The following is a 27,284-nucleotide window of genomic DNA, read 5'->3' as shown; positions in this document are numbered from 1 at the left end:
GCACTCTAAACTTGGCAATTCCCCACAAGTCAAGAGAGTGGAAGAGAGCTGATACTTTGTGTTGAGAAGTATTTTTATCATTTCAGAAACTCTTATGCTGTAGATGGCACTCTTCCCTTTGCAGCAAAACCCAGCAAGTTCTGCTGGGGGTCACATGTAGTTTATAAAATATAGTTGGATAAAATGGATGAAGTCAATAAAATCAAAAGCCATGGCTGGAACTGTTCTTATTTTCATAAATCTTGGCTTCTTTTAGTTAATAAAATGCTTGGCTCTTCCATCCTCAGGAATTTTGTTTTCTGTTGTTGCTTTTTTATTAAGAATAGAGCATTTATCCACCTATTTTGAGTTTCTAAGTGTTGATGATTGATGTCTGAGGCATATATGTTTGTATCAGTGAAATGAAATAATGGTGTATTGTAACAAATACATCTCAAAAGGCTTTTAACAAATCAGCTACTTCTTCTGTCTTCCTCATGACAGTGTGCAATTAATTTATTTTCAATTTTAAAGACCTTTCATATTTTCAAGAGTGAAAAAAGCTTGAAAGAGAAAACATTTCTAGAACTCAGTGTTGTTCAAGAAACTTAATTTAAGAACATTAATTCTTTGTCTTCTGAACATTTGCATCTCAGGTTGACATGCTGAGTAGATGTCAGCCCTTTTGTATTCATACAGAAGATAAATTTTGTTTTCTAAGATTTTCCAGCTATAGTGTGGGTTTTATTCCTGTAACCTGCCTTTCTTTTTTGTGGTGCGTCTTTATCAGGCAAAGTCATGGTAGCATTGAACAGCTTTTTAACCTCTCAGGCAGTGGGATTCTTTTGGTGGATTTTCAAGGTCTTTCTTGAGAACTAGGTGGGCACATGTGTTGAAATAATTGCTGTTGCTTTTCTTATTATTGCATAAGAAGATTAATTCAAGATCAGTTCAAGCAATATTTTCAGTGGCTTTTTGTAGAGTTATCCAGATTTACATTTGGATTTGTTAAAAATACCTAATTAGAAACTGCCTTATTTGAGTTAATGCTGTTTAAGCAAACCTTTGAATCATTTCATGGCGAGAAAATGAACATAGAGAATTACACAGAGATGTTACTGGAGTGATCTGTTTGCTCTAAGTTGGGAAATGTTGATTGCCACAAGTAATGGCTAGCTGCTCTGGCCTTTACATGCTGAGTGAAACGTGGGTGCAGAGCGTGAGACAGGGAAATAAAATTTTTTAACAGCCATTTAAATAAAACAAGCAATTTTTATCTACAGGAAGCAGGCTTAGCTGTTTGTTCTCAGGATTTTACTTTAAATTAGCTGAAGGATTTTTTTTTCAAACTATAGAAACCTTTACATTTACCTTTAAACATGGAATTTTTGTTATTACTGTGAAGGATATATTCACTAATAAATCTCATACATTATGTAGGTGCTGTTTTCTTAATCTTCATGCAGCACTAAGTTCAGCATTCTGAAGACCGTTGCAGCAGTTGTTTAGGTTTTTTTGTGGGTGTTTTGGTTTTTGGTTGGTTTTGGGTTTTTGTTGTTGTTTAGGGGTTTTTGTTGTTTTGGGGAGGTTTTTTTATAATTTTCATTACAGTTTTTCTCTTCGCCTCATTTATTGCACGATATTCACAGTCCATGAAACCTCATAAGAATTCCCAGAAACTTAATAAAAGCACATAATAAAAATATAAAAGGTTCAATCAAGTCATGAATTGAGAGAATTCTTAAAGGGTTAGGGTTTCTCTTAGAGTCCTTTCAAAATATTCTAGGACTGCTCAGTTCTGGTGTGCGCGGGGGGCTGAGAGCAGGGACTTTGAGTGAGAGGGTGTCAGTCATTTGTATCTGTAAACTCCCTATCATAAATTGGAGTCTCTGTTTCCAAAAATTCAACCTTGCTTTAATTATGCACTTTTTGAGGTCTATTAAATAACTTCTCAGGTGCTTTAAATTGCATATGTCATTTGTGCAATGTACCCTGCAGATTTGTGCATGGTTTTGCCCTCTTGGTTGGCAGCAGTATTTGTCAGATTTGCTGAGAAATGTGTTCCCTGTACTCCTTATCAAAATACAAAGCAAAGCTGTGGCTTCAGGTTATGTTTCTTTTTGGAACAGAGATTACTTTTTAAACTCCCACCTGTATTCCCAAACAACACCTCTATTCTTTCCCACCTTGTGCAAGGTTTTAGCCCTTCAGCTGTGGATGCCAAACAAATTCTGTATTTGAAGGCTTTCTGTACTGTAGCTGAGCTAATAAAATGTCATGGGTTTTTTTAGTTGCATTATGTAATTCCATCCCTGCTACTCAGTTTTGAGTGTTTGGGTTTATTTTTTGTATTTGCTGTAACATTGCAGCTCATAAGACTTGGGGGCAGGTAAAGTTTTCAGTTTCTGTCGCTACTCAAATAGATGGGACTGCTTCCAACTTTTAGGAATGTCTCTGCAGGTACACCAGAATTAAATCTGAAAATGGCTTGTTCTGTTAACTATCAGTGCCCTGTGCTGGGTGCAGTAGAAGCATCCAGGTTGAGCAGACAGAGGTGAAATTTAAAATTCAAAAATGTCAAAGTTTCATGCATCTTAGTTCTCCTCTCCTATCTACTCAGCTGCACTCTGGTGAGAGAAAATTATTTTAATATTGCTAGAAGTCAGAGATAAAGGACAAATTTATAGGTATATTTCACAACAAATCTTAAATGTTAATTAAAAAAAAACCTTATTGTTGGATTTAGAAGTGTTGACAGGAGAACTAAAATTGGCACAGCACTAAGAAGTTCAGTTCTGCAGTGTGGTAATTTTTTCTTTGAAATTTCTGCAAAGACAGGAAATTGGGGCAACAAACACGAGTGGGTGGGGACTCTGAGGTTAGAGCTGTTAATAAAATAATTGAGATGAAGCTTTGGTGATAAACACTGCAGCTGTTTATCATGGTGGTGAGGTGATCTTCTGAAAGATCAAACCCTATCCACAATAAAAGGTGAGTGCTTTCTTGACATTGGACGTTTCCATAGGGAAGAAGGTGATGCTTTGCTCATTTGTGTTCCTTTGTTGTATTGATTGAGGAAGTTTACATAAACATAGTTACAGACTTTGGCTTAAGATACAAAGCAATGGGGGTTATTCGAGCAGTCAAAAATGTATCTGTTGGAAAAACTTGGAATTTTTTCCCCACCCTATATGCTCCTGTGTCTCTCTTTGTAATTTATCTAGTTTCACACAGGCAAGGATGGTGCACTTATACTGTTGTTGCATGTTAAATAAAGAAAGTCCCACTTCCAACTTTCCTACATTCCATTTGTTGCCTTTTCACTGAAGGTAAATGAGGTTCAGTAATTGCCTTTACTGTATCTGCAGTCTGTACTTACCTAATTCAGCATTGGTTATATTACGTTCTTCTACAGTTTTTCCCTCAGACTCTTCTTTGGCTGGTAGTAGAATCCAGGTCTTGGCAGAGCTGGCTCTTGGTGCTCATTTGCTGGCTGCAAACAGATGATTAAGTGTCAGCAGGGTCCAGCTGATCAGAGCCCTGATCAATTAAAGAATAGCAAAGGGCTGGAATCAGACACACATTTCAGTTCTGCTGTTTCAGTTTCATGTTCTTTACCTGTTCAGAACTGCTTGCATGTACATGTTTGTGAAGAAAGATACCAAAGTTTGAGTTGCTCACATTTGAAGTAAATTACAGAAATTGGAGTTTTGGTTTAATTGATCTGATACAAAGCTAATTATTTTTCAAATCAAATTAATATTCCTTAAATATAGTGAAGCGTGCTAAGAAACTGGATGTGCTTCTCTGGAGGAATTAATTTATATTTCCCTCTTTTCAAATATCAATGTACTATTAGATTTTTTCCCCAAGGTGAAATAACACCTGAAATAGTATTATTAAAATGGCCCATCTCACTTAACTGCCTGAAATTTGTCAGCTATTACTCAGTAAGACTTTAGAGCAGTAAAGCAGAGTGCAATACATGTTTAGAACTGCTTGGTGGGGTAAAAATAAAAATAAACCCTCCACAAGAACACCATCACTCCATTAGTACCAAACAGTATTGACATCTTACTTATTTCTGTCTATGAAGCTTATTCAATATAGTACTTGATTGGTTCTTGTTGTAGTTTTTTTTGGTAATATTGAGGACAATATTATCTGCTCAAGGTGGTGACTTGCATTGAGTTTTAAGTTCTCTGAGAAGCAAAAATACATATTTGTTAGCAAGTTTCCCGTTTTCAGAGGATGTAGTGTGTGTGCAGGTAGTTCCTTAATTTCTCAAAGTTCCTTCTTTCTGGAGTTGCTGTTTCAGTAAACCAGTAATAGTGACAAAGATAAAGAACAGTTACCATGTGTCACAGGGACAGTGAAGGGAGAAATTAGTTTTTGATATTATTGTATGAGCAGCTCCATACATTCATATGTTGTCACCTCATTGGACAAAACTGGAGAATTTAGTGATAGAATATGAAGGTAAATGGAAAGGAAATTCTTATATCACAAAAGATTGAAGTATCACTGGAACTAGAGAGGGTTGATTAATTACAGATGAGAAATCTGAACTATGTAGTGCCATGAAAGCAGTAGAAGTAAAATAAAAACCTAGTAACACAAAATGTACGGGAAATGTATGGATTGTTTTAAAGTATTTTTGCTGTTAGTTGAAGAATTTTCAGTTGAAAACAGCAAAATGTGAAAGTCTGGGTATGTTTTTGGTTGCAGGATGACTGAACCATCCAATGCAATGCTAAGAAAAAAGCAACCACAGATGATTCATTTGCTGCTTTCCAATATAAACTGGAAATGTATTTCAGGAGAGATTGCAAGTATGGTTTCATTTGTGCTTAAGAAAGAGGTGGAAGAAGCAGGAGCTTGTAGGCATCCTGGAATGATCAGAGAATGGGAAGAACAAGTTTTGTAAATGTCAAGAGAGGGCAACAAGTAGAAAGCAGAATTCCTTTTGTATAAAAGCACTGCTGAGAATGACCTTGAATCTGAAGGACATTACTGGCACAAAACCAGATGAAGTTCTGTTACTCACAAAGAAATTTAAATAGTTAAATAATATTATTGCATCTGTCTGGCAAGTGACAAAGCATTTTCTGGGAGAAAGCCTGTGGTCTTGATGGAAATCCCTGATGTCTAAACAAAACTTTTTAACTCTGTTGCCATGTTGTTGATTACCTCACTTTCAGTTCTTGAAATTTTTTGGGAGTATTTTGGCCTGATGTTTTTGTTGCTTTATTTTTCCTGAAGAGGCTGAACAGTTGTGTTACTTAGAGGGTTTTTTTTTACTTGTTTTTTTGTTTGGTTTTCTTCTACATTTATTAAGTTCAGATCTCTCAGTGATTATGCTGTTTGAGTCAGATTGTCTTTGAGGCATTAAAAGTCTAGTGAGTTTGCCTGTCTCCCTCACAGCCAACACTAGTTTATTAGTATTTCAATGGCATTTTTTTTTCAAAGTACATTAAATGAAGTACAGTAGATGGAGAAAATACAGAACTGCCCATGTAAATACAGCTGTGCATTATTATGTTTCCTTTCTTACATATCATTTGGTTTCCTGTGATAGAACATCAGTTTCATTGTGGTGAGTTTTATATAATTTTGTTCTTACATCATACAATTTTTGGTTAGTCATTTGACTTTCTTCTTCTAGATCCCCCAGCAAACCCTTGGCACGGAAGGTCATGAGTGGGATGGATTGGGAAGTAGTGAGCAGGAACTCACTGTCTGATGATAGGTTGGAAACACAGAGCCTCCCATCACGGTCCCCACCTGGAACCCCAAATCAGTGAGTAGCATCAAATCTCTCCCTACAAGTGACTCTCTACCTCTGATGGGAGTGACCTGCTTGTGTAATAAAGGGATTCATGGGTTATGTAGACAAATAGCTTCAAAAAATATGTGCCAAATGATTCTCTGTAACACTTGGCTTCAGATAAAAAAAAATTTTTTTTAGGGATGAGTTTTAGGTGCTTCTCACTTTTCTCACTTGACCTATAAAAAGTGTAGGATGTGTCACACTACCCTAAATTTGAGAGTTTGAGTTTTCTCAAGCTCAGTTAAAAGTAAGCTATTAATTTGGTGTAAAAAAGACCCTGATAATAAAATCTATGGGATATTTTAAACATAATTTATTTCACTTAATACCACTTTTTTAAACATTGGGTAAAATTACTTTATTGGAAATCCTTGCAGGTTTATTCCTCTCAATTTTTGTGCCTTTGCTTTCAATGTTCACTCTTCATATGATAGAACCTTCTGTTTTAAGTGAGTGAAAAAACATTCCTGATTTCGTTTGGAGGGTAACCAATTTTCTCAGTGTGCTGAAACTTGCTTAAGAATCAGTGTTATTCAATTTTGTATTACATAAATGTCAGAATTTTAAGATTCTACAGCATATTATTCACAAGATCAATGTTGTAAATACCGGTAGCATTTAAAAATTACTTTAATTACTTAAAAATTACTTAATTACTTAAAAATTACTTTAAAATTGTGTAATAATGATGCTTAAAACATAATATACTTAATTCATACATGTTTAAAAGAATTTTAATATTGTCATGCTAGTTTTCAAATAGGAAAATACTGGATTCCAGAAATTATAAAACTCTCAGTGCAAAGCTTGTGATTCTTCTAGGGGAAGATTCAGGGGATAAATTGTTCATCTTAATAAATTCAGGTTAAGTTCTGCCATGAACAGAGTCAGGATTTGTCTTCTTAGGAATCTATTTTTCTTCTTGTTGACTGGGCTGCTGGCTTGTTCATTGGAGCATAATGGTTTCAGGCTTCTTTAATTAAAAGTAAATAAATTATTTCAATAGCCCTTAGTGTTTATTAAAGTAATTTTTGAACACTTAAAAAAATGAAATACATGTTGTTCTGACAACATAATTTTTTCAGTGATTTTTGAAATTTTAATAAAAATATGTGTACGAACATGTGCTTGCCCTGAGAGAAAATAATTTTTTTAGCATCCCATTTTAGTGGGTGTTATCAGAGATGTAGATTAACAATAAAATTGTTGTTATTTCACATTGCACTGCTCTGCTTTCCCTCTCAGTCGCAACTCTGCCTTCACTCAAGAAGGAGCCCGGTTACGACCCTCATCAGTGGGACATTTAGTGGATCATGTGGTTCACACCTCCCCCAGTGAAGTGTTTGTAAATCACAGATCTCCATCCTCCACCCAGGCCAACAGCATCATACTGGAATCATCCCCGTAAGTTCTGCTCCTACCAAGCCACTGTGGCATGCAGGGCTGCTGAAGGGAATCTGAGATCCTGGTCTTGAAGAATTTATTGCTGAATGTGGGGTCAGGGAGAGCCAGGCAATCTAATAAATAAAAAGTGGTTGTTATTTAGGGGTGTTAGTGTAGGTCTTACTGTGAGAAAGAGCTACAGATACAGAGCTGAACACCTGTGTCTGACATGTTCCAGATTCGGGATTACAATACCATCCTCACCAACACAAGATGTGGGTTTGCTGTAATGTGACCATCAGTGTCTGGATGTGGAACCAAAAGTTGGGTTTTTGATGGAATTGAATGAAAGTTTTAATTCCCACAAGTCTGCAAATGTTGCTTTTTTGTCAAGGCACAGAAGTGAGATTTACAAACTACTATGCACCTTTTTGGCAGCTGGGCATTTGGACATTGCTAGTATTGTTACAGAGTTAATTTTTTATTTTTTTTAAGCTGACACTTAGGCTTAAAAAATAAGCTTTTTAGTCAGGCTGGTTTTTTTTTTAATACTGCTGAATATTCTTTATAGTGTAAGCTTGCTTACCATTGGATGCAATGGGTGAAATAAAAACTATTATTCCATACTGGGTCCAGAAGGAAGACAAACATCCCCATTGAGTTATTCAAAGATACTGAAATACTCAATAAATTGTGTTCAGAATACAGATTAATAAGGAAAAATATTTCAATATATACCATTTTATCACTGGCACTGTACCCTCTTAGTGTAGCTGATAATGTAAAGCCAGATATGCCCTCATAGTTTTGTATCATAATCTCTATTAGCAGGGAAAGCATACAAATGGTTTCAGTTGAGAACTCTAAAGCAGCACATAGCTAATTACATGTTTATAAACAAATGGTATGTCTCAGGAAAAATTACTCTGGGAAACTCTTTAAACACAGTTTTAAAACCTTGCTTAGACTGACTGTGCTTTCAGTTTTAACAACTCTAATTTTTAGGAGGGAAATAGAATACAAAATTTTAAAAGTTTTCTAATATAGCATATGATGCTTTTTACGATAGACTACAATATTTACAATTTGACTCAGCTAGTTTCTTAACTTTCAGGGTTATGTAATATTAATTTGACTTAGGCGCGTAAATTCTCCCTTTTTTTGGTGGAATTTTAACATATTCACATGCCAAAGGACTCTCAGAACTGGAACAGATGAGAATCTTTTCTCATATTAGAGTTTTGTTGTCCAGAGGCCACACAGGGTCAGGTTCCTTCTGTTGTAAGACTTCCATCTGAAGTCAGTTAAGAGAAGCCCTTACTGAATGACACATGGATACAGTGAAGAAAGCACAATTATTAAATCTCTCTTTTATTTATATACCTTTACTTGAAGTTGTACAAGATCTCCCTGAGTGTTTAGGATTTGTTTATTTAGTACTTATTTCTTGAGTAAGTCACCATAGAAATGAGTCTTAGAAAGAGAGGAAGTGGTTTTCTACAACTATGGCTTCTTTTTCATGTTTTTGCACTTTTTATGCCCAAGCACTAAGTGTTAGGGGTTCCATTTTGAGGTTTTTTTTTCCTCTTGTTAGAAGCTTAAAACTAAAATTTGATATCCCGGTATTGATCTCTAGTATAAGATACTTTCAAGAATGGGGACATTGACTTTCAAAAATATATGAATTCCATTAAGGTATTTTGAAGGTTTAAGCTAATGTTATTGATTCAAGATTTGCCATTTATGAAGGAAAATAGTTGACATGAAGTTCATAGTAGCTATATAATTTTAAACTATACTGTTCTACAGTCCAAAAAGCTATTTCTTAATCAATTTGACCTTTCTGGTGGAAAAGATTTGAGTAGTCCATGTGCTAATTTGTCAGAAACTCTTATTTATTGATCAAATTTATATGTGTGCAAAAGAGGGGCTAACCTGACTGGCAATAGGTTTGGTGATCTTTTTGAGTTTGGAATCAACATAGCAAAAGAAATTAACAGTTTCCATGCAGTTCAGAAGTATATAATAGTTTAGCTAATATGACCTTTAATTGGACATCTTTTCTCCATCTGCACATCCTGTTTAACACTAAATGGAGAGATAGTGCTTGTAGTTCCCTTAGCTAATTATAACCTCAAATTCCAAAAGCACGTGGTAAGTGTTTAGTTTAATAAATTTATGGGGGTGTGTATGGAACTTTTGCTAAATATATTAAAAAGATCAGACCGGATATCTGTAACAAAAATACCCAAAGCTTGCCAGTGCCAGGGTTTGTATGTTATTTTATTATTATGTAAATTGCTGAATTCAGTAACAGAGAGCTGCTTTGCCTGCAAAATAGGCTGCTTTCACCGCCATTGTCTGAGCATTCATAAGGAAATTCAAAGCTGACTGGGCAAATATAAAGCACTGAAGTTTATGCCCGAGGCTTGATTGTTAGTTCTCACAAATCATTATGCTAATATATTACAGAACTTGCATTGCTGCTTGTAAAATGCTCATTTAAGTAACTTTTCAAATCCTTTCTTTAAGTTTGTGTGTTAGGTAGGAATTTACTTGTGTTTGTTGACATGTATGTACAGACATCTAGTCAAACATCAGATCCATCTTCTGCTTTTATCAGAATAACTTCTTTTGTGTTTCTATTCATGTTTTCTGTTCCTTTTTTCTTTGGTTCGAAGCTCTCAGGAGTAATTGTTTTCAGGAAAATACATAACTTAAAAAACTGAGTAATCTGTGCTGGCCAAACTTGAATGAATGAGTGCATAGGCAGCTAAAAATCTCTGGGTGACCTTTGTAAGTCGATGTCTAAATAGTTTATAGCTGCCTTGCAGATTTGTTTTGCAAATGTTGACAATCATCATATTTTTCTCTCCACAAAAATGAATTTAGAAAAGCTGCTTATCTTGAAAAATGAAATGTGCTCTTTTTTCTGTTACTTGCGCTGAAAAGTGTTAAGAAATACTATTTTTCTTCCCAACTGTGTTTTGAACATAAGGTTCTTCAGACATCAACTGAATAATTAGTGCTTTTTTTTTCTTGTAACACTTCCTGAAAAAAATATTTTCTGAAAGTTGAAATAAAGCAGAAAAATATTGTTGGGATCTTTTAGAATGTGCTGTTTTCTCTCATACACTGACAAAAACGTTACCAGTTTTGTTTTCTAAGACTATTGACTAATTTTTTTTAAACTAAAGCAGAAAATGTTTGGCATTTCCAAGTGAAGTGTTCTATTTCCCAGTTTTCATGCTTTTTGAAAAAGGTTCTTTTTTTTTTATCTGTATATTCCATTTTGCTGAGATTTTTATTTTTGAACATGTATCTGGGATCTGCCTTTCTTGAATTGCACAGAGACAAATTTTATGGTGTGAAGTTTGATGTGTGCCTTAGGTTTTCAGATTTGCAGCAACTTGAAACCTTGTGCAGTCTCATACTGAGAGTCTTGCCCTGCTAACAGTTCACTGAGGCGAGACTACTGAATACAGCAGGGCTGCTCATGTTTGTGTCTTTTGGAAGGAGTTTTGTGATGAGTTACCACTACAGCTTGCTGATAATGAAAGGAGCAGTGTCTTCCTTTTGCCTCTGGGAGTGTCCTTCCCTCCCTGCATGGTGGCCAGCCCTGAGATAAACTGGAGGACCCAGGCTTGTCCAAAAAGTGCTTTTGGTTGCTTGGTGTAAGCTGCCTTAGCCAAGGGAGGAGGACCAGTTCTTCAAGGAAGCAGCCAGGGATGTGGGTGAAAGAACAGACACCCTATTTTTGGTGGTAGCATTCTCTTTAGATTCAGCTATAACCTGTAAGTTCATTCTTGATGGTTTATGGATCTGGTATAAGTGGGCTGCTGTCTGAAATCGTTAAATGACTTAATAGCACCTTTTCATGGGGTGCTTGTGGAGGAGACGTATCCTGCTGGTATTTAGAAACTGGCATTCAAACAAGTTACTGGGAACTGTGAGCTCACTGCCCTTTTGAGCCTTTCCAAATGTTCTTTTTAATTCTTAAATATAAATCCCTATAATGAATGATGAATCATATATTTATGTAATATGAATTACAGAGTTTAGCTTTTATTCCGAGAGGACTAACAAAAGGAAATTCACCATAATATACAAAAACACAGAGAACATTTGTATTAATCTACAATGGAGTGCTTGCAGGTCAGAAGTAATGGGTTAAAGCATGTAAAACCATTTTTAAGAAGGTTGTAGGTAAAAGATGAACTTGCTGGTTCTGTGTACAGTTACTTGTCGAGAAAAATGCTGCAACAGGTGCAAACATAAGCTGCCAATATATTCTACTGCACTACATTTTGAGGTTCTAAAAATACCTACAGATAACCATCTCTCAAACTCTTTGAGTTTGTTCTAGCGTTTTCAGTTTATTTGCAGCCCTGAAAGAACTGTCAATATCTCATGGTTGTTCCACTTCATATTTCTATTTTGGTATTTAGATCTCAAGAGACTCCTATAGATGGGCAGCCTCCAGCGTTGCCACCCAAACAATTTAAAAAGAACAGTTGGAACCAAATTCATCATTCACACTCACAGCAAGAACTGGATAACCATATTAATGAAACTTTTGATGTTCCTGCATCACCTGAAAAATCCACCGTAAGTTTTTTGATCCAGTTGAACCATTCTGCTTTTTATCAGAATGATGGTCCTATTGTACATGGGCTTGGTTCTCAGGCATTTCAGAGCTGCTGTGTTTGTGCATTACCTTGCAGCACTACTGTCCCTTCACTGGCTCCTGCTGGTTTGACTCTAGCTGCTGGAGTAGTGCTTTGTCAGTTGATAACAAATCACTACATGGGGATGGTTTTGCAGACCTTTTGAGCATTAGCTTTTCAGCACATGCAGAAATTTCTGCCTAACCTCTTCTTTGAGAAGTCATTTGCCAAAAATTTTAAAGACATTGCAGGTGTTTAATCTAGCTTTAGCTGAAAAGCTAACCCTGAAAATGCCTACCAGCTTCTAAAGTAGTTTTATCAGGGGAAGCTTCTTGAGTCTGTGGTTGCATTTCTCATCAGAATTTCCAAGAAAGAGAGTATCTAGAGGCCTGTGATAGCAAATACAAAAATATCACCAGTTCTTTTTCCATAATCAAGCATGTGTGAGATGAGTAAGATAGTCAGTTGATTGTCTGACTGAGGAGAGATCTCCGTGATCACTTTTGTAGTTTTTGTCCTTCCAGAAGTTTTCCAGTGGTTCTAGATGTTATACCAATGTGAACAGTAAATAGAACAAGAAATGTGTTGGAGGATGGGGAAACATCCAGATGTAGCAAATACTGTGTAAACAATTTTGTCAGCCTCAGGCATTCAAAATTATGAGTCACCTCCCCAAACTGATATTTAGAAATGCCTTAGTTTGGTTTTTTTGCATCCTGAACTGTAAACCTCTGGAGTTCTGATCTCTCAGGCCTTACAACAAAGTTAAGATTTCCATAAAGCCCCTGTTTCATTTCATATCTGGGGTTCTAATAAAAGACTAAAAAGTGAGAGTTTTAAGTTTTTGAGTGTTTTGGGAATGTTGTAAATTTTTTTTGTTGTAATTAAATAATGAGGGTTTGTAACAGCTTTGTCTTCAGGCAGTGCTTACCTGAGTCACATTAAAGTACTGTTGCTGTGAAAGATAACACTACTTTAGTCATCAAGTTTTTCTGCCCTGTATTCAGTTATCTTTACCAAATTGACAAAAATAACTTTCACTTGTTTTTTTAACTCCTTTTAGTTCTGCAAAACCAACACAGCTGTGTGAATGAGCTGTTTTTTTCTCTGTGCATTGTCAGTGTGATTGTTTGCTGTGCTGCAGTGGGACACATTTATGCAGGCTCGCTGAAGGCAGCTCACTGTTGTAATTGAACATCTAATTTGGTCTGCTGATGACTTTTTATTTTGGGGATTGCAGAAGAAGGAACATAGCATGACTGAAATTTTTGGAATGTTGCTTTGTTTCAAAATTGCTTTTTCTGACCAGAATCCAGGTTCCTGCGCTGCTACAGTCTTCTGCTGTTCCATCTCAAATATTTTAGAGAGTACCCCTCACCATTTTGACTTCATAAAACTTTTGAATTTTCTTTGTTGCATGTATGGAGGGTCTGTGCTGAAAGGTAGTAGGACACATATGGGAATGACAACTTTTTACTCCATCGGCAATCCCTAAGTGTCCAGTCTGAGAATGTCAGAAGTACTTGAAAGTACTTGAAAACAGGTGTGGTCAAAATCCCTTCAGTCAGACACATTAAGGATGGCATACAGTCCTCTCTGCATACTTGCATTATAAACTTCTGCTCAAAATAGCATCTTAAAGCAGGAAATTAGCATTTCCTTTGTGTCAGGGGAATGCAGGGGCACAAAAGCTGCCAAATGCTGCAGGTGAGCACTTGGTAGAAGTTCATTCTGTCTGATCTCCCACGCCAGTAAGCATAGGCTGAAGTGATTGGCATATGATCAGGCTTCCTAATGCCCTTCCTTTTCATTAATATCTCTTGTGCCATTACTTTCCCAAATTTTTCACTCTTTCATTACTATGAATACATTTGGTGAATTTTGTTTTGTTTTAACCAAGAACAGAAGACACCTGCAGCTGAGTTAACTTCTAATGAGCCAGATTGTGCAGACTTCTTTAGCCTAGTGAAACTCCAGGTTTTGAACTTTCTAACATATAAAAATACTTGCTTTTCTAAGTTCTTTGTTTATTTTTCTGAGTATGAGTCTTCTGCTTTGCTGTAACTAGTAACATTGAAAACTTTCTTGAAAAACATTTCTTTTTTTACTTTGCATTCTCACTGTAGGAACTATGGAAATGCTAGCTAATGTTCAGTCTGTGAAATAAATATAGATGGGAACCAGCTAAAAATCACTTCAATGGCACTAAGTTGTTTTTTTTCAGATTAAAGAGGTAGCTAATATTCCTGAGTTTATTGGCATCTCCTTTAACAGTGTTGCTGTCATCCCAATAAAACCAAGAAGAAAGCAGCTAAAATTTTCAGAGGTGAATCAGTGCAGAGCATATGTCACACCACATAATCCACTAGACTGAAAATGGAGCAAGGGATAGGGAACCAGGATTTCCTTGCTTACTACTGGCATATTGCAGTTAAGAGAAACAAAAGGACAATTATCTTCCTTTTCATTGTAATGCATTCTTATTGCAGCTCTTCACTGTGGTCGTAATTAAAATAAATTTAAAATTAATTTAAGAAGTTTCCATTTAGTAAGCTATTTTTATTAGAGTTATGAAGCCAGTTAGTCTTTTCTAATATTCTTTCTTACTTTGAGCTTACTTTGACAGAACAGTCCTTTAAATTAGTTATGTCCAAGACTCTTAAATGTGTAATTTTTCCCTTTTATGCAAACCCAAGATGTTTGTGTTCTTGCTTGATATTTTCTCAAGTGTCCAGGAGCAGTTATTTGATAAGGAAACTGCAGAATTATTAAATACAATATCCTCAAAATCTAACTGTGAACAAAATATATACTAATATAATATCACTTTTGTCCAATAGCCCAATGGTGGTGTCCCCCATGACAATCTTGTTATGATCAGAATGAAACCAGATGAAAATGGAAGGTTTGGCTTCAATGTAAAGGTAACAGTACATCTATTCCTTTTACGTGTATTAAGGTTCTTTTCTGACATTTGGGATTTCTCACTAATTTAATTTGTTTTTAAAGGGCGGATATGATCAGAAGATGCCGGTAATAGTGTCCAGGGTAGCTCCAGGAACACCTGTAAGTTATCAAAAAAGCAGACTTGGTAGCAGTATCTGTGTATCTTGAAGGATGTACTGAAAATTATAAATTGTTTTCTAGCTGACTATGAAAATTAGGTTTTGCTATAAAGTTACCAGAACAAAGCAAATTACATGCAGTAAAAATTTGGTGGGGCTGTAGAACATATTTTTAAAATATGTTAAATCTTTAAAAGTATGTCAAATATTTAAATATGTCAATCTTTAAAAGTATTTTTTCCTGCTGAAACAAAGTTTAATTTCTGAAAATTACAAGGCATTACAGATGCTCAGTATGTACTGGTACTTGAGCTGTTCCATCCTAAAAATACTTTTACTTTATGGCTTTTTTTAGATATAGACATTCAGTAATTTCACATAAATTACATATTGAAAGAGTGTTAAAAATAACTAAAATAGCAAATGTCTTACTTCAGTGACAGATGTAGCTGAGTAAAGCCAACATGTAGATTAAAACCAGACATTATGAATCATTCATCAGGTCTGATTGTGTGTTGTTACTGATGTTTAGTGACTATAAGAGTGTCTTCAAACTAGGCACAATATTTGTCAATTTATTGCCAGAAATCCTGACCTGGTATTCAGCTGACTGGAGTGAGCTCTGTCAATAGGTGTTAGAGTGGAGTTAACCATTTATTTGCCCCTTTTTTTTTTTTTTTACTCTTTGAAAATATTGAAATGTTTGGTGAAATAATTCTTCATGTGTCTTGTTAATTATTATCCCTGAAATATTTAATAACATGAATAGTTTTGGCTTTAAAGATTCACTCTGTAGGGAGAAGATAGTTGGTGATGGCTTGAGCTCTTTCTTTTCTGCAGTGATGTTTAGAATGTGGTTATAATAACACTTTTTATCACCTGATTCCTCTCCCTGGGATTACTGGGAGTTGTGCATTGTTTTTTGCTATTACCATTGCAGTATTTCAGACCTGAAGCATTTAAGCCTGTGAAATTGATTTGGACACGGTTTTGCCATGTTTCTCCCCTCCCTGCTAAGATAAAAACATCCTGCTTTTTATTTGCCTGTACAAAGGGTGATTCAAACAGAGGAGCTTTCTGCATCAGCTGAGGGGTAGAGTAACAGCTGCTGAAAGACACATTACAGTGCCAGTCACCTCCCAGCTGCAAATGGGAATGGCACTGCCTGTGGATTGTGTAACTCTTGGATTTATCATTTAAATACAGTGCAGCAGCCATAGCAACAGGGCTGTTAGGGTTGGAGAGCCCAAGTATAGTTACTTTAAGTTGTTATTTTAAGGTAAGAAATTGGTAATGGCTTGTGTTACAGATGGTTTTGGTTTTTTCCCTCAACCTTGCAGGCTGATCTGTGTGTCCCTCGTTTGAATGAAGGGGACCAGGTAGTCCTGATTAATGGCAGGGACATAGCAGAGCATACCCACGACCAAGTTGTGATGTTTATTAAAGCCAGCTGTGAGAGACACTCAGGGGAACTGGTGCTCCTAGTTCGACCCAATGGTGAGTGCCTTGTGCATCATAATTAAAAATAAAAATCCACACCCTGCTCTCAGTTTCTAACCTCCATTTTGTGTCCTGGCATGGAATGTGTAACCTGTAAGAAATAACTCCCTTCCCTGAAAAGGAATTGTCACAACAGAGTGTATCGATCCCATAATCTAAGGAGCTGTGTATAACTAAGTGTTGCAAAATAATAAAGTCAGGCATAAAATATTTCTAACAGTGAGCTAATTTAAATTTTGTTCTCACTCTTATTGATAAAAATGTCCAGAAAGCTATATGGATATTGAATGTATTTCATAAGGTTATTATTGTTCTCTTAAGGAAAATTTAGAACAAACACAAACAAAAAACCCCCTACCAAATACTCAGTGTTTGGGTGACATTGGAAGTCAGTACATACAAAATCCTTCCATATATTTTTAAATCAATCCAAAACCACTGGTAACATTTCTACTGAGGAGTTTTAGTAGAAGTGCTAAAATGCAGTCTAAGTAAAAGCTTATGTAGTGTATTCACAAAATACACTGTTGGAGCATAGCCAGCAGATGGGCACTGGATTTAATTCTGCAGCACCTCCTAACTACAGTGGAGTTGGAGAGGAAAAAGCAGAATGAAAAATATTGACGTTTAATTGGAATAATTGAAATTACTTTTGCAGAGTACCTCATTCACCTCATAATTTTTTTTCCCTTTTTCACTAATTTGCACTCCCCACTTACATGTGCTGTCATTCTGTGTTCTCTTGCAGCTTTTGTGTGCTTACTTTCTTTTCAGACAAAATTATGAGCTTTGTTTGCACATTTTCTAAAACAAACTGTCTTTCCCTTTGCATGTGAATTACCTTTGTATTCTGGATAAAAACATGTGAGTTGTAGAAGTGAGGAGTTGCCAGTTTCCTTCTTTGTAGTGATGTAAAATAATTTTAAAACAGGCTTTTGAACAGCATAGGTCTGTTATGTGTAGCAGAGGATGCATATAATTTCTGAGCTTATAGGCAAGAAGCCCATAGAGCACTGATAGCTTTATAATGCCATGTATCAAATGCAATTTTCTCAGGTGGTCTTCACGTCTTGCCCTAATTACTGAAGCCTAAAATGAGTTCTGAGTGAATTGTAAGTAAAATATAAATGCAGCTATAATGATATCAGAGGCATGGTGTGAGAATCTGAGATTTGAGAGTTATATCAGACAAGGCAGGGTATAATGTGAGTTTTGATCAAAATTTTAGCTGTTAGTGATGGGCTTTCACTTAAAATTACTATTACACTAAAGAAAAAAATAGTTTTGTCATGGATTATAATGATCAGTGAAGGCTCTCTGTCCTTGCTGATGGGGACTAAAATCAATGTGCTAATAAGTGTGGATTTTTCTACAGGAGAAATGTAGTAGTTTTGCTATTTTAAATAAATAACTTACAGCTAACTTTAGTCAAACAGCATCTTCAGAGCATTCATACCTTTTCTTGTTGTAGCTGTCTACGATGTTGTGGAAGAGAAGCTGGAGAGTGAGCCTGATTTTCAGTACATCCCTGAGAAATCTCCCCTTGATGGTGTCCATCAAGATGATAATGCTCTGAGGGAGTCCATGATTCAGTTAGCAGAGGGGCTCATCACTGGAACTGTCCTGGCTCAGTTTGATGTGAGTACTGAATTGCCTGGAGCTGGGGGCAAGTTCCACCTCTTTTGGGACAGCAATTATTTTTAAATGAAGCAGATTTCAGTTAAATTTCAGTACAGTCAGCATTCTTTGGGAAAACAATTGCCTTACATTCTCAAAAGAAAAATAACCAAGGGAAAAAAAAATCAATCCTGTATTGTATGTGCAAATTAAGAACACCTAATCCTGGGTTTTAGTTTTATAAATAGTTTTATTGATTACTTACACTTCTTGTGGTTATCAGGGACATGCTAATAAAATACTTTCATAAAGATGAAGGCTGAAGAATGTCTACCAAAACATGTGTTCTGTACTCAGGCCTTCATTCCATACCTAGGTTGCCGTAGAAACTGAATGACACTGACATTCTATAGGCACTCTTGATGAGGGAAGGTGAAATAACCAATGGAAAATACTGCCCTAATGTTAAAGGCTAATGTAACTGTGTTTTTTATAAATGGTTGATTTTTACTGACATATTTCAGAACAGTGGTGCATTTTCTGTGGGGCATTAAGCTGCTGATAGCCATGGTCTTTCTTCAGCACTGACTTGGTGATATCCCTCTTAAATGCATGAGATCAAGTGGCTTAAAGCAGGAAAGAGTAGGTTTGTAAAACACAGCAGGGCAAATTTTGTGAATTCCTTACCGAATGAAGACCTAGCATTGTATTTTGCAACATATATCTATAAAATACATTTTATATACTATTCTTTAAGGACTTTGGTAAAATTTCCTTTTATATTTAGAAAAAGCAGATTTTTTTTCTAAATTATTAAGAACTCTGCTTTAATACAAGTTTTATTCTCCCTAGCAGGTTCAATGTGTAAAAGTTTTTTAAACTGCTTTTTTTGAACCTGGATTGTTTCACTGATGTTTTTTGTAGCACAAGGGTTGTGGCAATGCATGACTAAGGCATGAAAGGGCAGGAACCTCTCAAAAGCAATTTTGTACTGGAAAAGAGCAAAGTAACCAGGATTTGCTCTAAAGTTAATGGAATACAGAAGGACATCTGGGGAAAAAGCCAAAAATTCTAACTGAAAGAAGTGCAATGTAGGTTGATGGCTATACACAACATAATCTGCTTGTCCCAAATGACCAAGTGGGATGTCCATATCAGTGAGTTCACTTACCACTATACAATACTAGTTTTTCTCTGGATTAATGTTCTAGTGGAAGATTGAAATTTAATGTTCATTTTGTCTTTAACCAAGTTTTGGCTACATCTTGGTCATTTTCAGTGATCCCAGAGTATAACTAAATTTATAGTGCTTTATTTTTAAATGTCTTTTCATGTTTGTGGAAACTACTGTTGCTTCATAGTTTATGTCCTAAGAAGCACCTCTTTTTAGAGCAAATTCTCTCTAGGCAAATAATATAATAATGAGACTGTTGCATTTATTATGTTCTGACCATCAGCTTTGTCTTTTAGCAATTGTATAGGAAAAAGCCTGGAATGACAATGTCTTGTGCCAGATTACCTCAAAACATTTCCAAAAATAGATACAGAGACATTTCGCCTTGTAAGTATTGCTATGTCTGTATGTGCTCTGAAAGTATTTTACTGTGCTTACTAAATTAGTAACATCTTCCTGAATTTTTTCTTCAGATGATGCTACACGGGTTATTTTAAAAAGTAATGAAGATTACATCAATGCAAATTATATAAATGTGAGTAGTATTTTTCAGAAGTGCTTCTGATATTAAGTAATTCTATAGTTTTTCAATGAAAAAATTAATTTTAAAAATCTTTTTTCATGAATCTAGTTCAGGCTGGAATACTAAGCCTCTAGTCAGGTGATTTGAAATTTCCTGTAGACAATTTCCTTCCTAATGTTTGGTGGCACATCTTTTCAGAAATGTTTAAGGTCTAGCCCTGCATTTAATGTGAAAAAATGCAAACTGAAGCCAGCCCTCTCCAGAGCCATTAATTCTTCTTTTCTGATTACTTTCCTGACAGTTGTGTTCAACAACAGTAAAGTTTAATTTGGCATCAATTTCTTTTGCTTCTTATTTTTTTCATTGTTAGTAACAGAAAAATTACAGCTACTTACTGTAATGAAAAAAACTCCAGATATTAAATTCTGAGATCTGTGTTTTAAATCCTAGTGTCAAAAAGCCACAGAGCAAGAAATAGTTGCACCTGAATTATTTGCCAACTGCTCTGTAATTTCTTTTTTCACCCATTAATCTTCATTGTGGCAACTACATGACTGTCAGTAAAGTGTAAAGTGTATTTGAGTCTTTGTAGTAATTTGCATGTGAAACACTTAAAGAATTTTTATCTGTACCAATTCATATTTGCTAGCCTGTAAGAAATAGAATTAATGTCATGGCTGCTTTTTTAAAAATCAGTTGCTAAACTGTAAATGTCTGATGCCTGACTTTTATTTGCTGTAGGAATTGAAATAATGACTTTGTCTTCTTTTAGATGGAAATCCCTTCTTCCACAATAATAAACCAGTACATTGCTTGCCAAGGTCCATTACCAAACACTTGTCCTGATTTCTGGCAGATGACTTGGGAGCAAGGCTCTTCCATGGTTGTGATGTTAACAACTCAAGTAGAACGGGGCAGAGTAAGTAAAACATTTCCTTAAATGCCACTTCCACAATCTTCTAAAAAACTGTTGGTGATTAGCCTTTAAAATATTAGAGGAATATATTGTGATGGCATATAATATGTCAAGGGGACAGTAGGAAGTAGTATTAAACTAGAAAAGTGTAGGTAGAGTAGATATAAGGAAGAAATTTTTACAATGTGAGTGGTGAAATACTGGCACAAGTTGCCCAGAGGTGGTGAATGTTCATCTCTCTGACTGAAGGTCGTGTTGGATGGAGCTCAGAGTAACTCAGTTTAGTTGGAGAGCTCCCTGCTCACTGCAGGTGGCTGGACTGGATGGTCTTTAAAGGTCCATTCCAACCAGAGCTGTTCTGTCAGTCTGTAACTGTTTTTCATAAGAACAGTGCATTCCTACTTCTTTTGCAATGATGAGTCTGAGATTTTAAACCTTCTGGAGTTCTTAATGCAGCCAATAGTTAAACTTTGTTCAGTCCTGAAAAACACATAACTCTTCATGTATTTCCTCAAATACTTTCAGTCTGCTTTGTTAGGTTCCTTATTGTAAAGTAAAAAGCATCTAGAATTTAGCTTCATAGAACTTTTTTTCTCCAAACTTCAAATGAAGGAACTCCAAGAAGTTCCATCAGTTTTCATAGAATACTTCTTTGATATGTAGTGAGATTAATTTTTAAGGCAGCCTAATACAGCTTTGTAGGGTTAATGTCCCATGCCTGGATGGGTGTCTTATCAAGGATTTTCCTAAAACTTGAACTCTAAAATTTCCCATAAAATATTATTCTGTTATAAAGATTTGTTTAATCATGTGAAATAATCATTGCCCTTTAATTTGTATATGACATGTGTTAAAATAGAATACCAGTAATAGAGTAATTAAGAGTTAAAATTAGTAAAAATAATTGTGTGTTTTGCTATAAAAGGCCTCAGGTGATTTTTTTTGGCTTGTTTGGTTTTGGTTTAAGCTGTAGTTTCTCCTTAATAACTTTGGATTTCATGCAGTTCTATCCTTTGGAGATAGGCAAAACAATCAGGTGTGGTCATACACAGTGTAATTCCTGAGTTACTTGGTTTAGTCTGGAGCATTCACAGTAGCAGTGGCTGGTTAAGTGTGTGGACAGAAATGACTGTCTGCTATAATTCAGTGTAGTGGAATTCCTCCATATCAGGATTTCTTTTGAAGATGGATTTATAATGGGTTGTGGTTGTTCTGACCAGCTTGAATTGTAGTTCAGCTGTCTGTATGTATTCTGACTTTTTAACAACCATATACTTGCTGTGAGGTCAGGACTCTATATAGAATTAAAATAACTGAAGGGAAGTTGCAGTGGTTTTAAACCATTTTTCAGTGCCTCAGTGTTTGCATGATGCTGCCTGCTCCCAAATAACAATGATTAGAGGGAATTTCAGTACAAGTGCCCTTTTACTTTGAGTTTTCTTTGCAGATCTGCTAAGAACAGACTTGCAATAGCAGTTCTCTGAGGTTCCCCCACCCCTTCAATAATGATATTTGTGGAGTTCTTTAGAGAGCTGCTTAATAATGAAATAAAAGGCCTTATCTGTCTTATACCCATAGGCAGACTCCCTGCTCTAAAGCTGATCATGAGGCTTCTGACATCACTATCCCACTGCATGCCGGGATGTCTCAGTGGAGCAGGAAGTCTGCAAATCTGGCTGCTCTTAAAGACTCGCCAGGTGGGTTGGAAATGCAAAAGTACACTTGAGCTGAAATGACCTCTGTCATTAGGCATTCAAACCATATTTCAGAAAATCACAGTGTTTGAAGTTTTCATTCACATTTGAGGACTTGATTGGGAGTCCCTGAAGTCCACCATCCTCATCCCCTTATTTTCTGCATTAGCTTAGCAACGTTTTTGTTGCGTATTTCCCTTTTTTTTTGTTTGTTCTTTTCCCATCTAAGTGTTCTTTGAGAAGATCAGATTAGGATTCTGAAGGTCAGAAATATTTATAAAGCAGCATCTTTGTCAGTCAAGTGTTAAGATGGAGTATTTATAGACAAAGTCTTAAAAAAATTGTAATGGATGTTAAAGGCGGCATCCATCTTCAATTAAACTAATGCAAGAGCTGGTGCATGTGTCCTCTTGGAAAGAGAAACAGGAAATCTTTATGATACCCTATTTTATAAACAGTAATCAGGTAACAAAGTCTATTTGGTAAGTAATTAAATAGTGTTTACAAAATGATCAAAATAATCCGTAACAAATAAAGGTATAAAAACTAGAGGAAATGGAAATTATACACTGAATTTAAACACAGGCATCTTTAAAAATATGTTGACCTTAGGTTAAATGCCATCAGTACTGGCCAGAGCCATCAGGAAGCTCATCATATGGGAATTTTCAGATTACCTGCCATTCAGAAGAAGGAAATCCTGCTTATGTCTTTCGAGAAATGACATTGACTAATCTGGAGGTAAAATCTTAATATATTTTCATGTATTATTCTGCAGAATCCTTGGATACTACCTAAAACATGCATAGATTTTCTTTTCAACTTGGTGGCATATCCATATAAATGAGACTGTTTATTTCTAGAACCCTCTAGAAAACGAATTGTCATGTACTTTCCTAGGAGAAATTCTATCCATAAAATGATAACAAACTTTTCAAAAGTGAAAATATCACTGAGATTCATTTTTCATAATCATATTGATTGGATCACATGAAGGATATATCATTTATCCTAAAAGTTTTTATTGGTCTATTTCATAACTGGGCCAAAGAAAAAGAGTAATAAAAGAAGTTGAGAAACTTGTTATTCCCTTGATGTTTTCAGAACATGTGAGACATTAGAGGTGTTTCATCATCACACTGATGATGAAAAGTCTTTGTAGAGGCAAATAGTTCTTAATTCCATCTTGAACAGTACATGCTAGAAGATGGAAGATAAATCCTGCTGAAAGATGAATCTGGAGTGGTAACTACATGTAAACAAGGACCTTTTTGGACATGCATTGCACGATTGTCAGGGCATATGTAGTTTTCAGAGCCTTCCCAGGCAGCATTTCAATGTCAGAAATGTTTGGAAATGAGTATCTGGAATTTAGTTCACGTAGTTATTTCTCACTGCTTGAGTTGCCAGTTGAGAAGCCAGTTTTATAGAGCTGCCTTTTAGTCAATTTGCAGTTAAAATTCCTGCCCTGTGTCCTGTTGAGACAATTGCTCATCTGCTATCAGCCGTGGAATCTCTGTAAATGATTCAGTGCCTAAAGGCTATTTAAAGTGCAGTAGCTCCTCTTCTTTTGAAATTCGACTCCGGTTGCCCGGGCTGTCCCCTCCCCTAACCAGAGGCCGATTGATTATATTTGTGATACCACAGCATGGGCCGGGAGGGAGGGGAAAACAGTGTCATTGTGCCTTTTAGGTGTAGGAGGCTCAGATCAAGCCAACACACTGCTGCTGTTCACACAGGGTCTGAAGGAAAGCTTTTATGTCTGATCTCCCCTCCTTACCCCACTTCTGTAATTTGATCTTGTAAGATGCTATCTCGTTCTGTTAAATTTGGTTTGCTAAGAATATGACCACCTTCTTGTACATCTAGTGTTCAATTAGATTGCTGGTATCCTTTAACTGCTTTTCTATTACATGCTCTGTAATTTTTTTCACCTGTTGAAGATGAAAGCATTTGTGGATTTCCTATTTTACTTTTAAGGAAAAAAAAAAAGTAATTGTAAAATCCAGGATGACTGATGGTTAGCTCTCACAAAGCACTGCTAGTTGCCTGAAGCCACTTTGATTATGGGTACAAGTTGCTATAAATGTACTATTGATGTTTATATTATTGTTTTTGCTGCTTTTTAAAAATGGGACTTGAATTACCCTTGATGAAATGTCATGTTTGTGATTAGAAAGAGGAAAGCCGCCAGCTGACCCAAATCCAGTACATTGCATGGCCTGACCATGGGGTTCCTGACGATTCCAGCGATTTCCTCGATTTCGTGTGTCTCGTGCGAAAGAAGAGGGCTGGCAGAGAAGAACCTGTTGTTGTTCACTGCAGGTATCACATTTTTTTCCCATTTTATTAAATCATCAAAGGGAACTTTTTATCATCAAATAGCTGTTTTGTGCTTTGTTCCTGAAGTAAATATTTAATAGTATCTGCTGTGGGGATGACAGGAAAACTCAAACCTTGAGATAAAACAAATATTTAATGTGGTAATCACATTTCAATAAGCAAGATTTTGAACAGCAACATGTGTTGATCTGTTCAGGCATTTTGCTGGGATGTTTTGGGGTTTTTTCCAATTTAAATGCTTGTGGTAACAATCTACATAATAATTCAGGGAAATGGCAAAAGATACTTGGTAACCATGAGGAATAGGTTCCTGTTCTACAAAGCTCTAGAGTAGTTGTGTTAATAATCCATAGTGGAAAATGTGGCTGATTTATTAAAAGATCAATTAAAACACATTTTCTCTCAAATCTGCAGTCTTAGGCTATGTGGTATTTTGATGCTTACATTAAGATGAAACATTTTTCTCAACAGTTTACCTTGTCATGAGTTAAAATAGCTGTTGTTTAGATCTTTACATACACATGAAATGTAATTTTTCTTTTCCTTGTGCAATACTTCGTTATAGCATTCTCCATTCCTTTAGTGAATTTCAAGACCTTAATCATTTTAAAATACCTGATTGGCAAACTAGAATAATACCAGTTGTTTTCAAATGAACATGTGCTATCACAATTCTTGGGGAGCAGTTCTGTGAATATTTGACCTCTCAATTCTGAATACTCCCCAAAGAGTCAGTGTAACTGAGCCAGGCATATATCGTTCTTTTCAGAGAGAAGCTGAGAAGTGTTAGGGATAAAACAAATTTGAAGACTACAATAAACTGGACATTTATTGAAGGAGATGAAAGAAAAAAGAAAAATACACCTTGTGTATCAGAAATTGTATTTCATTAGTTCTGCTCTCAAATTCTGTTTTATGCAGGTCAGGGTGAATCTGACTAGGGAAACTAGTACCAGAATGCCAGTGTCTTAACTGGTACTGCTTCTCAGCTTCCATTATTAATATACTTCTGGTTAATATGGTTGTGCAAAAATGGTGAAAATGGCAGCCAAATACACCCTCTATGTTATAAAAAGTGCAGAAACACTGGAAAAACAACATTGGAGAGTAGGAACAGTTTCATTCATCTCAAGGAGGCACAAGTTCAGCTCCAAACTGATAATTTCAATGTGCAATTGAAGCTTTATGAAAAATTTATGTTTCACAGAAGAAAAGAGATGGATTATCACAGTTGAACATAACTTACTTAATTGGCCCAACCTGGTGGCTGTTGGGAAGTATAACCAAATTCCAGCAGGGAGTCAAGCAGAAGGAGCCCAGGTGTTCCTCCATATGGTGCACGCACTCTATTTTTAACATCTCTTCAGTATAATGGGACAGGGCATTAGTGCAACAACATTTGTTTTCAGGACTAAGCCACCAACTTTAGTGTAAGGAATCCAAGTAGCCAATAGAAAATTATTTTATTTTGTACAATAATAATAATGTAAATACAAAATGGTCCATACCCATAGAGATTATAAAGCAACCAATACCTTAAGGAGTTAGACAGGTTTTTGTTATATTGAGCTGCATAAGCCACTAGTTTCTGATGTTGTATCATGTGGTTATTTTTATCTTTACAAGCTCTTACTAGTTTTGTTGAACAGTTTCTAATTCTTGTTCTAGATGAGATAGGAACCACCCATCCTGTCCATGCCTTTCATGATTTTCAAGCCTTGTCTCTCAGTGTTCTACTCCATCAGTCAGTGATTGCCTTTTCTAAGCTGAAGAGTCCTACCCTACCTTATGTTTGTCATAGGGGAATTATCACATTTTCCATCGTTGTTGCCCTCTGAATCTTTTGAAATTGTAAAATGAGTCATTAGGTTCTTTGACAGTTACTGTTTGTTTGTGCCTGGATTTGATAAAGCATTCTGCATTTAAGTTCTATACATATAAATTCTAGAAATATAAATATTACTGAATCATTTTATATAACCAGCACATGTACAGCTTGTCTTAAAATTCTTATGACATCACTGAAATATAGAGTAGCTTTAATGCCACCTCCTGGACAAAGATTCAAATAGTAGTTTAGCCAGACTTATTTTGAAGTCACTCTTTAAAATCAGAACAAGTGACTTCCAAAGTTTGAAATGTTTATATTAATCACTTTAGATCCAAATAATTTGATTTATTGTATGAGTTAGGATAATGCTGGCATTTCAAAATATGTATTTGTTCCTATATTCCAGTATGGGGAAACATTTTTTGTCCATTTAAAAAATGCAACATTAATTGAAAGATTTGAAACTGTTCATTGAATTCAAGGCTAAATATTCAGTCTTCAAGGCCTGCCATTTCTGGAAAAGCCTAGGTGTACATAAAACAAAGTAGATGAATCTTTAAGGAAAACATATTTTTCTGTAAGCTCTCTTGATAATTTTTCCATTCTGAGATGTGTATGTTGTGGTACTTCCTTGTCTTGAAAGGGATTGCTATCATGTATTCCTTTTAATAACAAGAAAACAATCCTTATTGTCAGCCTACAGAGGTTTTTAGTAATTGTTGTTTTACTTGGAAATAGGAAGATGTGCGTTGCTTGAAGGAC

The 27,284-nt window shown here is 35.7% G+C and overlaps 1 protein-coding gene across 2 annotated transcripts in view; it reads left to right on the top strand.

The window, feature by feature from the left end:
* Positions 1–27,284, top strand: part of PTPN4 (protein tyrosine phosphatase non-receptor type 4) — a 109,400-nt gene that overhangs the window by 72,515 nt on the left and 9,601 nt on the right. Inside the window, exons 14-25 of one of the 2 annotated variants that reach the window (XR_010028540.1) lie at positions 5,645–5,779; positions 7,055–7,213; positions 11,641–11,800; positions 14,700–14,783; positions 14,869–14,925; positions 16,265–16,421; positions 17,896–18,062; positions 19,512–19,602; positions 19,689–19,750; positions 20,511–20,657; positions 22,233–22,351; positions 22,961–23,089. Coding sequence is in view for 1 of the 2 variants with exons in the window: in XM_063161812.1 (XP_063017882.1) it covers positions 5,645–5,779; positions 7,055–7,213; positions 11,641–11,800; positions 14,700–14,783; positions 14,869–14,925; positions 16,265–16,421; positions 17,896–18,062; positions 19,512–19,602; positions 19,689–19,750; positions 20,511–20,657; positions 22,961–23,089; positions 24,525–24,673 (1,497 nt within the window). In the remaining variant the exon portion in view is untranslated. Of the gene's footprint in view, positions 1–5,644; positions 5,780–7,054; positions 7,214–11,640; positions 11,801–14,699; positions 14,784–14,868; positions 14,926–16,264; positions 16,422–17,895; positions 18,063–19,511; positions 19,603–19,688; positions 19,751–20,510; positions 20,658–22,232; positions 22,352–22,960; positions 23,090–24,524; positions 24,674–27,284 lie in introns of those variants that run through there. The other variant, XM_063161812.1, reaches the window with a different exon arrangement.

Source organism: Melospiza melodia, chromosome 8, assembly GCF_035770615.1.
Source record: "Melospiza melodia melodia isolate bMelMel2 chromosome 8, bMelMel2.pri, whole genome shotgun sequence".
Classification (NCBI taxonomy): domain Eukaryota; kingdom Metazoa; phylum Chordata; class Aves; order Passeriformes; family Passerellidae; genus Melospiza; species Melospiza melodia.
Note: the sequence above shows the minus strand (reverse complement) of the source record. Positions and strands in the feature narration are given on the sequence as shown.